General features: G+C 40.0%; 1 protein-coding gene across 2 annotated transcripts in view; it reads right to left on the reverse strand.

Moving 5' to 3' along the window:
* The window catches only part of Atg17 (autophagy-related 17), a 55,146-nt gene extending 46,073 nt beyond the window's left edge, over positions 1-9,073 (reverse strand). Inside the window, exon 1 of one of the 2 annotated variants that reach the window (XM_069109636.1) lies at positions 6,945-9,073. In XM_069109636.1, the coding sequence (XP_068965737.1) occupies positions 6,945-7,012 (68 nt within the window). In that variant the 5' untranslated portion in view covers positions 7,013-9,073. The remainder of the gene's footprint in view (positions 1-6,944) is intronic. The other variant, XM_069109637.1, reaches the window with a different exon arrangement.
* Positions 9,074-13,479: the final 4,406 nt, after the last annotated feature.

The following is a 13,479-nucleotide window of genomic DNA, read 5'->3' on the forward strand; positions in this document are numbered from 1 at the left end:
AAATTCCAATTTTTGAAAAATTGAAGTCTCAACCCTCTGGAAATTTTTAAAGTTTTAAAACATTTAATTTTCCTGACAGTTCAAATTTTTAAAAAGCCAATATTCGGAAGAACCTAAAAATTCTTAATAAAAATCATCGAACTCCGGAAATATCGAAAGCTCAGAAGTTCGATAACACAGAAATCCAAACGTTTTAATATTTAAACGATGCGTTTATACCGATATGATCAAGCATAATTCTGAGAATGCTTAAACATTTAACATCTAAAAGGCGATCTCCGTACACGATAAGTTTTATGATAAACCGGAGCAGTTGTACAGCTTCAGTGTCGTCGATGCCGTGATTAAGGTCAAGATTATCTTGTACCCGTATCAGGGAGGCGAGCTACTCTTAGGAGAGCTAACAAAAGTCAGTGTAATTGGGGAAACTTGGAAGATTTCTGCGTAGCCGAACTGATATCTAGCACGAGATCACGCCTTCGGTCTAGGAAACGTTGGAAGACACTATTAGCCTCCTGTCGGCTCTTGCACGACCTGGTTCTCGCAAGGCGTTCACACAGCGTGGTAGTAATTGCCGGATGATGCGTTTCTGTAATTCACGTGGAAAGCGACTAGAGTAAGGAGCTTGATTGAAGAAGAAAAAGAAACGAGCTCTTATGGACAGTTAATCGAGCCCCTACTTTCGATCTCAAAGATAACCGCTCTCTTTGCTGTCAGTTTTTATTCGAACGCAAACAACGACGAATAAACGATTAATTTGCGATGCTCAAGACGAAAGGCTCGTGCGTAATCCGATTGGCCTAAAGAGGATAAAAGTGCAAGCTACGACCGTGGCAATTATGTCAAGGCAATATTCATCGAGACAACCGATAAAATATCCAGTAGATTTTCAAACATAGAAAAAAAGGAACCAGGAACGAAATTAAAGCCACTCTATCATTTTTCACGTGTGGTCATTAATTGTAAATAGCGGAGGATGAGTTCGAATATAAAAATTTCGCGAGTCTTTCGATTTAAATTCTGTATTATTTAAATACTACATGAGACCAGCTTTTATAATTAATATGACGCGATGCGCCTCACGTCGTCCCCGCCTTGGACAAAGAGTTCTCCTTATCCGTTATTTAACCTTGCCAAGGGTGTTAATGACGACTCGCCTGTGCTCATGACCACCGTTCCAATTCCTTTTACGCGCAATTTATGGCCACCGCGTGTTGTTCAAGACGAGTCAGTCGCTTGAGAATCTTTCAAGAATAGTCTGATAAAATACGCGCCGTCTACCACGACAACGTGCCTCTGCCGCGACAACGATGCAATTTCAAACCAGATAAAACGGACCTTGAACCGCGCAAATAACACAAACACGCGGGCATTACAAAGGTTACGTCGAATTTCGTAATCGTCGAATTATCGAATGCTACGTATTCCACAACCTGTCACGATTCGAAGATTCTGGATTGAATAAATGCAGCAAAGATGTAAAAATCCTTCTAAAAAATAATGCATTTATAATATTTTGTAGAAAATTTATAAAGATTCAGACTTGTCCATAACGCCTCAGTTCACCCTGAAATTAACTATAAATAAAGTTGATCGTGACACGAAAATTGAACGATAAACGTCTGGGCGACCGCGAATGAAACTAATTAAAAAGACTCGATTATCCGTCGACGAGACACGGCTGATAAATTTGTTTGCACATTCCTGGCAATCGCGGTGGCCCTAGACGCGCGATATTTATCATGGTTCCAGGGGACGGATTTTTGCCGAACCGTTTAACGATCCATCGTCTAAACTGGGAATAAATCGCAATTACGTCGCACCGTATTTACTCTTTGGCGCTTTAGCGGTACACTTTGTAATTACGCGCGGGCGAGAATAAAAGTTACGGAGCAAAGGCGCCACGCTGCATCGACACACAACGTTAATTGCCTCGACAAATGGGGTCGCTGACCGCCGCAACCACGTTATCTTATGCACAAATATTAGAGGTACTTATTTGCGAGGCGGGCACCTTTTCGCGCGTTGACTCGTTAAAGCTATTCCTTTCTGTGTAGCGCTAGAAGAGAGCTAGGCCGACAATGAGTTTGTCGTACGAAACCATATTACATATGCATACATAGATGTTCCAACTTCTATTTTAAAGCGATTCGAGGGTATTTTAATTCCAATTATTTCGAACGTGATTCGACGATTTTCGTATTTACATTCTATTTACTGTCCTCACTATCGTACTAGGTACAATAAATAATATCTCATAAAAAAAAAAAGGAATTCATTGGATTTTTGCGTATTTAGCTGTCAGATGTATCGCTATGTTACTATCTACTTTCAGAAGTAACTGTATATTCGAAACGATTAAAATGTTTCATAACGCATCACTACACATACGGCACATATATGTATCTAGACGTATATTTGTGTGTGTCGATATGTGCGTGCACTAATTGCGAAGGGAGATCTGAAAAAGTGGTTCGAGAGCTTCGGGGAACGCACAAGTTGCGGAAGTGGGCGAGAAAGGGTTGATGGGACCGCGTATAAGCGCTGACAGAGGGTCACGATTCTGCCTGATTCACGATGTACTTAATTCCACGATATGTATTTACTATTTACTCTGTTTGAAAACCAAATAATTACAAGCAAAACATACAGACGTCTAAATGAATTCAACGATTTGCTCGATTTCTAAAAATCGATCGCTAGCGTTAAGCAATAGGTAAATAAAGGATCGCGTGCAAGCTTGGAAGAGGTCGGATTGAATAGTCATCTTAAGACCTGAATTCGTCGGACTTTCTTTTCACCATGGTTGGATAAAATGCGCTTAGCTTACTCATCCGAGGGTACGTGATGCGTAACGCGGTTTAATCGGAATAATGGATGTTGTATAGGCCGTGTGTAGCATTGGAAAACTGCATGTTCCTCATCGGAGATAGGCCTGAGCGCACGCTTACCAGTTTTATTTTCCTAATTCACGTTAACCTCGTTCCGCCACCAACTTTTCCTCGATGTTCGTGCTGTTAACACTGTTTCCGTTCTAGAGAACAAACCTCGCGTTAAATCAAGTCGAAACGAAAGTTCTGCTCATTTGCCTGTTAATGTTCAGCGAGACGGATTTGTGTAAAGGAAAAGCAAGCGATCAACGATTGTAACCTCCCTATTTACGCTTCATCTCTTTCCACTCTCCCATTTCGAGCTACCTCTCTGTTTTTATTGTTCTCTGGTTCGTATTTTTAACTCTTTGAAACTGGATTTTTCTTCATATATACAAAGAAGCAGATAAAAAGAGTAAGGAGTAGTAACTGGAATGTGATTTCAAAATTTAGAGGAGTTATAAAATAGTTCTTGTAACATATACACCACAGACATATAGGTTATATAACTTCCGAATCACATGATAGTATAGAGTGTTAACTGATACTCAGTTCTAGCAGATTTTTACAAAAGCAAATACAGCGACTAATTAAGCGAACAAGGAACAATTAAATACTTAGATAATATATTAGATTACATTTCATACGCATTCCGTTCGTAACAACGTTCTTGAATCAGTATCGCTGTTGATAAAATTGCGAGTAACGCTACTCGAACAGTTCAGAACGGCCTATGATAGTATCCTACTTTTTTATCGAAAAAGGCTCGACTTTCGGCTCGAGGTTCGACTCGAAACGCTTTATGGCCTAATCCAACTGTATAATGTTCGTCGATAATCCTTTGCATCGTTTGGCAAATGTTTACGAGACGTTCTCGGGGAAACTCGTAATAAAATACAGATACGACATTGCAACCGAACATTGCAATTCACGTTGAAACGCGCATTACATTCACCGTTCTCCCGATCGAACGGCCAATCGAATCAATGGGATTAACCCCCTTTGCACTTTGTGACTGCCATATTTCAACTAGCTCTTCCTGTAACCCTTATTTTCCATATTAAATCAATAAAAAAACAAATAATTTCGATATAACAAAAAAAAGAAAGGAGATAATAGGTTTGTAATTTGCTCTCGATCTTGTTACAACCTTGGAATTTGTATATTTCAATTCTTTCTCGTGTCAAAATAAAAGACCAACTTGCTTCTTAAACGAAATATCAAATAGCAGAGAAGAGCAAACTTTATTCTCGACACAGTGATTTATAACTGTCAAAAATTCATAAAAGAAGCTCTCGTAATTGCTCACTAGAGATTCAGAAAAGCTGGTAGTCGACACGAAGCGCAAACAACGACTGGCAAATGTTCCAAACGAAGTTTCGCAAGAGTCACAGTCGTAGCGTGGACCGCAAAAGTAGACCGAGCCTCGAGAAGCGTTTGAAGCTGATTCGTTCCAAGGGATGCACCAAGCGTTCGCATTAAAGACTTGGCCGAGTTTACCCGTGGGTCAGACTCGTGTGTGACACGAGCCAATGGTCGCCCACGTTCAACACGCCGATTTCATTACTATTTTCGTAGCCACCTGCACTTGTCCGCGCATCGCAGATCTCACGTTCCTGCTCGCTCAAGTCAGAGAAAAGCCTTTCGAGCACGGCCTCTATGTACCCACGTTTGTCCGCGATAGACGAACGGTTTTGCAATTTGTTCACCTTCGAAGGATCCTTGACACTTCTCCATAGCGTGGCGTGGCGTGTTGTTCGCGATACTCGCGCTTGCTACGAGTTGCTAAACGACAAACGACGAGCAATCGCGTGGACGACCATCGATAAACAAAAGGCTTGTGTTGAAACCTTTTGTTGCTGACTCTTCACGTTATTTGCTTTTTTCTTTTTATTCGATTCTTTTTTTCAGGCGTAGACATTATTTAGATAAATGTCGCAATATATTAATGAAGCAAAGATATCGATCTATAACTGATTTCGAAAAGAAGAGTAGATACGTCAAATAAACAATAATATTTATTATAAATTGATACGAAAGTCTGATTGATTCATTCAGATAAAATAAAATCATAATGATCCTTCTAGAATAATGAATTTAATTTATAAAAAGATGTGAGTCTATCTCCTGAGTCCATAGATCTATTATCGGAAATGCTAAACATCTTGAAATATAGTATTAACATATTGATTATTCAGCTATTCTTGTTTTATGACGTAACAACCACTTTAAATCCATTATTATTGTGTTAATATCTCGCATTTTTGTTATAAAATCTTGAAATAAGATCTGCAGCAATTTAATAAAATATTCTGACAAAGTTTAACTGGAAATGTCCTTGAACACTATATAATTTGCGTGTAGCGACTTTGGATAGGCAACTAAAGTTGAAGTGGAAATTAAACTTTGTTAAAAATACGATACGACGTTTGTGATGGAAGGAAATATATAAAAGGAAAGAAGCTTGAAGTGAAGAAGACGAAGAGGCGAAAACGGAACGCTTCAACGCGTCAATGTGTATTTATTTGATATAGGAGGTAGTCGAGGAAGCAGATCCGTTTAGAAGGCAGCCGTTTATTGCAAAAACCGACTCATGTGAACCGGCCACCAAAGGATGTGGATATACAGAAGACTTTTGCGCGCGAAGAAATGAGTTTCCGCAGCATTCAAGTCAAGTCGGACTAGGCTCAATCCGATAACCATCGCCGAGAGTTTAACGAGAGAGTTTAAACTGAGAATAATATCGAACGTTCCTTTATGATACCATAAGTGATATGAATAGACACCATTCGAGAAGTGAAAGGGAAATTGAGAAACGTGAATTTGATTATTTATGGAAACAAAGAGAAAAGAACAGGGAAGGCTAAATCCTTTTTTATTCGAAAAATTCAATCAGATAAAACCTCCGAAACTCACAGATTTTTATCTTCCCCTTGAGATTCGATTGTATAAACATGAAAACGTGTTTCAGATCGCGGTGATTTCCTTCCGTGAAAAAATAACGACGATATCTTGACCGAGTCTTTAATTTAAATAAGCGTAACGCACAGTGTAGCTTCGTTGCTTGGCCTATATTCGACGAAACTTGAAAAATAAACTCGTTGATGATTTATCGAAGCAAGTTTTAATGGTTCATCATTTTTGTTCGGCAAGAACAACCGGCTGGCAAGAACTGCTGCTATTCTTTTATATGAAAAACGAATCTACCGAGCAATTATTCGCTTTGCGTTCGATTAAGTGAAGAAAATACGAGTGGATGAAGCGCTATGAAGTACAATAGAGAAATAAATGATGGAACGATGGAATGTTTATCTCAATCTACCTTACGAAATAAATATGATATTAAAAGATAATAGATGACTAAAATTTAAAAATCAAAGAGATAGTTACACACAAAACTGTAATAGCAAAATCAAGCATAAGCACAAAGAACATGTCTTTTTAATGGACCTCTTATTGTTGAATTAATTTGTAACGTGTTATTTCTTCATAATAACGTTGATATTGAAGAAATTACAATTAACAATCTTATTTCCAATTCCTATTTAACAAAATTACTAGTTAATCCCATAGATAAATGGCTGATGATATATTTCTAATAGTTATTTACATGTAGCAAAGAAAATATACATCGTGATTCTTGATACATTACGGGCTAAAAATCTTTAAAATTGAATTTCTAGAGATCAATGACCGTATTCCTCAAATAGAACCTCTTATACTCTACCGCGTTCCAGTGTCACGCGCCACACGCATGAATAACACATACATATAAATTGATCGATAAATTAGCACGTTTATCTAAGTACTACAGAACATAGTAAATCGCATACCCAAATCGATTAAAACTCCTCCAAATTAAATTTCTTTTACAAATTCATCGACGAACTAGCACATATAACCATGTACGTAACCAAGTACTCTAAGTACGCGTGACGTGACTGGTAAACAAATAAGGTAGGAATCTATCGGATCCACGAAAGGCGCATGACGCAAGATTCTAACCTATTGCAAAAGTAAATAGCAACAGGGACTAAACAAACGGAAGCATTAAGGGGACAAATGAATACTTACGTCTGCAACGCCAACTTTATGTCGAAGGTGATAGTAGTGCCGGTGTCCACATGGAATATGTAGAGCATTTTCGAGCCGGTCAAGCTTCTTCCAGTCGGACGATAAGAGGGAAACGGCCACTAGCCCGCCTGAAAAACTCCACTGGCATTCGGTGGTGCTTGGCGTCCGATAATCGCGACGCCCGACCAACAGAAGATATGTCACCTCAGGCTGACTCCTGCAGTCAGCTCGATCGGGGCCGTACCCCTCGTTTCACAGCGCTCGCGAGTACGGCCCCCTCGGGTTTATGCCGCATCGATCACCAATCCGTTCGTCATCGTCGATTCACGCAAACTCGGAGTAGGGTTTGACCAGCTCACCGTATTTCGTTCTCGATTATTTCGCGCGTATATTGTTTCTTTGTTATTATTCTCCGTCGTGATCGGTAGGTATCGGTATCGAAGTTGAGTTGCGTTGAATGGCGCGCAAACCGACGAAAATACGAGCAACACCGAAAAAGCTCGAGAAACTCGACGATATATACCTTGCTATAGGTGTATGACGCGTATGTATGTATAAATATAACGTGTGTGTATATACGTAGATTGGTTCGAAGGAAAGCAGCGATGCTGTATACCTAGGTCCGACTGCTTTCGAGTACTCCTTCGCGAGATTCGTTAAAACACTTGGAATATAACAAAAGCAAGAGTAAAGAGAAATATATCACGAGATCATCGGTAACTAAGAAAAGTCTCGCACAGCCTTCAGAAGGGAAGCTATTGTTACAGTCTGTGAAATGGTCCAGCTGCAGCAAGTAAACGACAGGCGGACCGAATTAGGTACTATTCAGTTTGCAACCCACGATCGTTATTTACCGAACGGTTCTGAATGAATTTCGTTTCGACAGGGGTTCGGTGACGAGAACAAACGAAAACGTAGAGTTCCTTGGAAACCGGGAGCTTAACCAACACACGTAAAAAAGTCTTAAATATTTGACCACTTTTCAACCGTAGGATAATCACATAATAACAATTCTTGATCTTATCGCTCGTCCGCCTGTCATCGATGAAAACTATGTCTCGTATAGGTTGTGTAGGTACTGTTGCTCCTCGAAGTATCGGTCGATCGCGTCCTCCGGTTTTTGTGATGTAACGGAGCACTGTTAGTACGAGTCGACGATCCCTTTAAACACAAGTTCACGACCCGTACGATAATTTCGTGTACGTAGACGGAAAACAAGTTAAAAATCGGTGAAAAAGAATCACCGTTACAGCGATGGAGGACTAATCGACGCGATTAACGAGTAGCCCCGGATCAGCTGCTCGTCAAAACAAAGCACTCGCGCGTACACGAAGGGCCAGCGATTCTTACTTTGATTTGCTGTAATGCTGTCCAAGCTCAAGACTCGGCACAATACGAGCAAACGCGTATTCTATGGTTGTACGTGGATGAAAAGACTCGAAGCGAGATCAAGCAGGACGCTAGGACCTCGTCTTATATCGTGATAGGCCCGTGTACACGCCGAGAGTGACGTACCGACCACACAAACAATGCTGCGCCACTCGCACGGGAACGTATGCGCAGAGATCGGAGCACGAAACAAAGAAACTCCACTTTCGCCACGGATTTTCTCGTTTATGCTTTTATTGCCCGTATTCTCTGTTCAGGTACTGATTACTGACACTTGTGTGCTTCACGTCGCTGTCGAATTTTCACCGCGAATGCGCCGAACGCTTGCCCGAGAACGACCAGTTTTATGAAGCTCTTGCACCGTGCCAGAGAGAGAGATGGTAGGGGGGCAACTAGCTTGGCGCAGTCCCGTTCGACATTTTGCTCTGACGCATCGCGTCGCCAGCTGTTTACTGCCGAGTCCAGGTCTGGTCGAGCACGGAGGACAGAACGTCTGATTGCTGTGTGCTCAGCTTACGCAGATATTCCACTCGCCACTCAGCTGTTTGTCCGCGATTAACGCGCCATCTTCGCTTTGCCAAGATGGCGTGATTGACGCGTGCGGTAGTTTGAACGATCTGATATTGAAACTTTAAAAATTACAAATTGAACGTTTCCTTCTAATCGTTCTATATCTTCAATAATATTATTGAGGCGCGTGCGAGTACTTCCTGATAAATTCGATAAAGTACTCTGCGTGTGTTTGTGTGTATCGTGCGTGAATGTTGATACCTTGTTCTTGAGTGACCATATCGTTTGAATCGCGTCATGCGCAGCGATTCATCATCGACGAGATGGAAACCGCTGTTATTCTTTCTTGGTTGATGTATACAGCACTTGAAGCAAGCTAGTTTTTCAGGAGGCAGGTACGTGAGTGACGAACAACTTTCTTTCAATATAATTTAGAAAATGAGAAAACAAACTTGGACTTCATATCACAAGAAGTTACAGACATATGTATCATAAACATCAACTAATATAGATATTAAAGTGATAGAAATTTGTTTCTCTGAACATCAACAATTTTTTAAATGACCGAATATACTTGTATCGTATTAATTCCGTGGAAACGTAAGTCATAAAAGTATATTTGTGTATATAGTAGTTTTAAAAGAAGTTGCAAAAGTAATAGCGCTGTCATCGACCGAGAGCATGAACGCGCATGCGCAGAGCTATAAATGACCCACCGCCATTATCGCTTCCGTGTGGAGACTCTTTATGCTAAATCGACTGTGAGAGGGGAAAACGATGCAAATTTCGTACTGACAGAGCGTGGGGTTGCAACTGCACGTGCCGTATTTGTTTATATGCCATAACATTATCGCAGCCAGGGAACTGTTAGAAATTCAGGCTAAAGTTTCATTACTTTGTAAAAGCTCCATGAATATGTGCCTTAATTTTCGAAAAAAGTAATAAACTCTCACAGAAATAATGCAGTTGACCAAATATAACTATTGCCATTTGTAAAACTATACAAATTATTGCGCAGTTTACAGATAGCTGCGCATTTCCGCTTAATGCGTTGTTAGTTTATGAAATGAATATTGAATATGCTCTAGGCATTAGTGTTATTATATATGCATGATTTACAATGTCGCAGAATAATATAATAAATAATCATGTAATTGCATCACCGAATGGAAACTCAAACTCGGGTCGATTCTCCGCGAAAAAGTAATAATATTTACTTCGACGGAGAATCGTTCACCTTTCGCTCGAGGCCATGAGAGCCATAAATGCGAATCGTTCCCGCCTATATTGTAAGCATTGTCTCACGCGTAATTCCAAATCGATACACGACGAAATCGCAACACAGTTAGGATAGCAACATGCTACGCGACTTCTCGGTGAATTTTAATTCAGTCGCGGTTCGTCCGACAGCGGCAGGGTGTCAACGAATGGCCAGGAACTTAACTACGTCGTGAGTTCTGCATTACCTCACTCAAGACCGATGTAGTAGAAACAATCTTGGTATGTATGCGGCTATATAGGTGCGTCGACACGTGGCATACGATAAAGTCATAGACACACGCTGTGCGTTCAGTATCGCGAATTAAAGGACTTATGAAGGAGAGAAGGAAACAGATACGATGACAAAAATGTAGCTTCGAGGGGGACGAAATATCGTTGTGCACACGATGTCGTTGTATCGTTGTGATAAATGAGTTTTAGCTTAGCATTTTCACACTACTATCGCGCATGAACACGTGCCGTAGTATTGTCTTACGCGTTTTCTATGTGTTTTGCGCAAGAGAGGAAATTTCATTTTCACGTGCGTGTATTATTATTGAATACAATCGCTATTCTATGGCAACCGGTGATAATGATTTCCTCGATTAGTCATATGCCGCGCATTTCGCGCAACGCATGCCCTGATGCAATAAAAGATTTATTGCATTTACTAGAAATAGGTCGGTCTCTTTTATTTATTCGGCTAATCTACGTATGTTGTTATTTCAATAAATGTCATCATATTTACGAAAGATACATTGATAAACAAACTCGTAGGTTAGGAGATATGGGAAAATGATTAATATACACATAATTAATACCCTTTCATGTGCACATGCGGGATGACATCATCTCCCCTTTTGAAAGAAACCAATTGCTTTACGTAGATCGAAGTTTACTTGAAAGCAACAGAAATATGATAAGTACTTTCACTTGTCAAAATATTGATAAAGGAACTATCGATATCTAGAGAGATTCGATGAAGAAATTGCTACTCCCCAGGGACATACCGTTTTAACCAATTCATAACCGGTAGTTCTACACGGTTAGGGATCATTAACGATCATTTTCCCCTCGTGAAAACGCGAACCTTGACGTTGTCTCGTGGTAAGTAGCCAGTCGATGCCTGATTTCTCGATTTTGCCATTGCGAAATGTTGCGCGAGTATAATGTAATCGCTGTTCGTTGGAAAGTCGAAGGCGAAACGCAATAGAACGCGCACGACTCCCTTCTCCAACTCCTTTTCTTTTCTTTTCTTTTTTTGTCACATTTCGCTTAACTTGGACGGCGTCGATCAATTATCTTTCCAACGTCGCATTAATATACAGCTACTTGCGTATATCAAGTTTTTGTTCCACTCATTTCCATATGTAAATCAGCTGAAATGTAACAAACCGTCAATAATCATACAAATGCTTCATGGCAATGGTTGTAATTTGGTAGGTGCGTTGATAACACGTTAGAGAGAAGGTGAAACGTAAACGTTACTTCAATGATAACAAGCTATAATTTCTTCCGTTCAAAAACGGAAAAAGAAGCTGCTGACGAACACCGATAAAAATAAATTTATCAATTGTACAGGTTTACAGATCTACTTTCCCCAATACACGCTCCGGCTTTTCAGTGATTACGTTCTTAGTTATCAATTACTGGCACTGCAAATGCAAGGTTCTAGCATGCTTCAAATTATATATGATACGAGGAAGCAAAGTTAGGCATGTAATCTCAGTTTTTAAAAGATTATGGGAGCTTTGGATACCTTCTCAACACTTTTGTAGTTCAATCTTGCTACGTTTCTTGGGCTATTTTCTACACAATTATGTTTTACTATTTCTTAAAAGTTCCTCAAATTTAAGGGAAATACGAAAGAATCGTTGTTGATATGCAAGATTTCTTGCTTCAATCGTATGCTAAAGTTCCTCTCTAAATATTCAAAGTTTTAAAAGTTAAAAGTGTAAAAGTTAATGTTTATAATTTTAATTATGACTCGTGCAGCATTTTTGAAATTTAATAAAAATCCCATAATATTTTTCTCTTCGCTTCGAAAAATATCAAATAACATTAAAAAAATCTCTATTCCATTGCAAAAAGTAAACAAACGAACGGAACCTCGCATGGACGAATAAACATCCGGTCCAGTAATCTGATCAACCTATATTCCATTCCCTAGAAACCTAGAAGAGAGATGTAGTATTTCATGCGCATGATCGTGCAACAGTTTCCCGTCATAACGAATAATAATGCAATTACTGAAAGACGAGGGATAGGAGGAGGGTGGGCCAGGGAGAGGGGATGAAAAGTGGGAAAGAAACTATTTTATAAACACGAAAAAGAAGCCGTAACACGTGAATCACTCGAAGGCGTCGAACGGACGAGCGGATCGACGGGAGAAAGGATCGAGAGTATTACCTGCGATGACCGATGGAACGATAGAGAAGTAGAAGTAGCAGTAGAAGTAGAAGGGGAAAGATGGTTTTCTACATCAGCTAAAGAGAAGAGGAACGAGGCGCGCGACGAACTCGCAGATCTTTATACGTGTGCGCGACACACGCGCGGTTTTCACGTCTCTCTCGTACGAAGGTCTCTCGTTAGACTCCGTAGCACGCGAATCGCTGGAGAGCCATGCGGGAGGTGCGTGGCCAGAGCGAGGTCAGCTCACGCACGTGCACGTCGTGCGTACTTCGTATTATATGTTACATGCTACGGACGTCCCGTTCCACTAGCAAAGGCGTAGCCGGCGAAGAGGGCGCAGCCCCAACCTCGTTATTAGGCTGTTGCATAATGAATATCGAATTTTTTTTATCGTTCACATCTTTGTTCAACCCTTGGCAGCAATCAACGGACTAGGAAACGTTGCACTTTCTAGATTATCTCAGAGTATTTTTTTAACAAAAGCCATACTAATCAATGGAAATGATAAGATGTAGTACAAGCGGTACGATTTTTAAAAATATCGGTTTTAAATTATGTTTTTTTTTTTAATTTACAATGGTATTTATGATTGTTCACATTATGCGATAGATGAACGTGTGAAAGTAATATTTGTTTTCTTCAAAAGTTCAATATACAATCACTTGAGTAATAGAGTTGAGAAAATAGAAAGTTGATCAATTCGTCTTTCGGGAGATTCGTAGGTGTAATATTTTATATGTATGATGTTCGAGGCAACGTGTCGAGGACGAAAACATTGTAGAAAAGATACGACCAGGAAGTCTATAGAACGACATAAAATGAAGTCAGCGAATCAATTGAATTGCTGAATCAGGATCCTCGTTCGAATCATTAGTTCGTTACGAGATTGGTCTCGTCAATCGAGTCGCCCTAATCGAAATTTTCTCTCTTGACCTAAAATTCGAATATGATTTTTGTTTTTACG

The sequence above is a fragment of the Bombus flavifrons genome, chromosome 3 (genome assembly GCF_040668555.2).
Source record: "Bombus flavifrons isolate JBK064 chromosome 3, iyBomFlav1_principal, whole genome shotgun sequence".
NCBI classification, from domain to species: Eukaryota; Metazoa; Arthropoda; class Insecta; order Hymenoptera; family Apidae; genus Bombus; species Bombus flavifrons.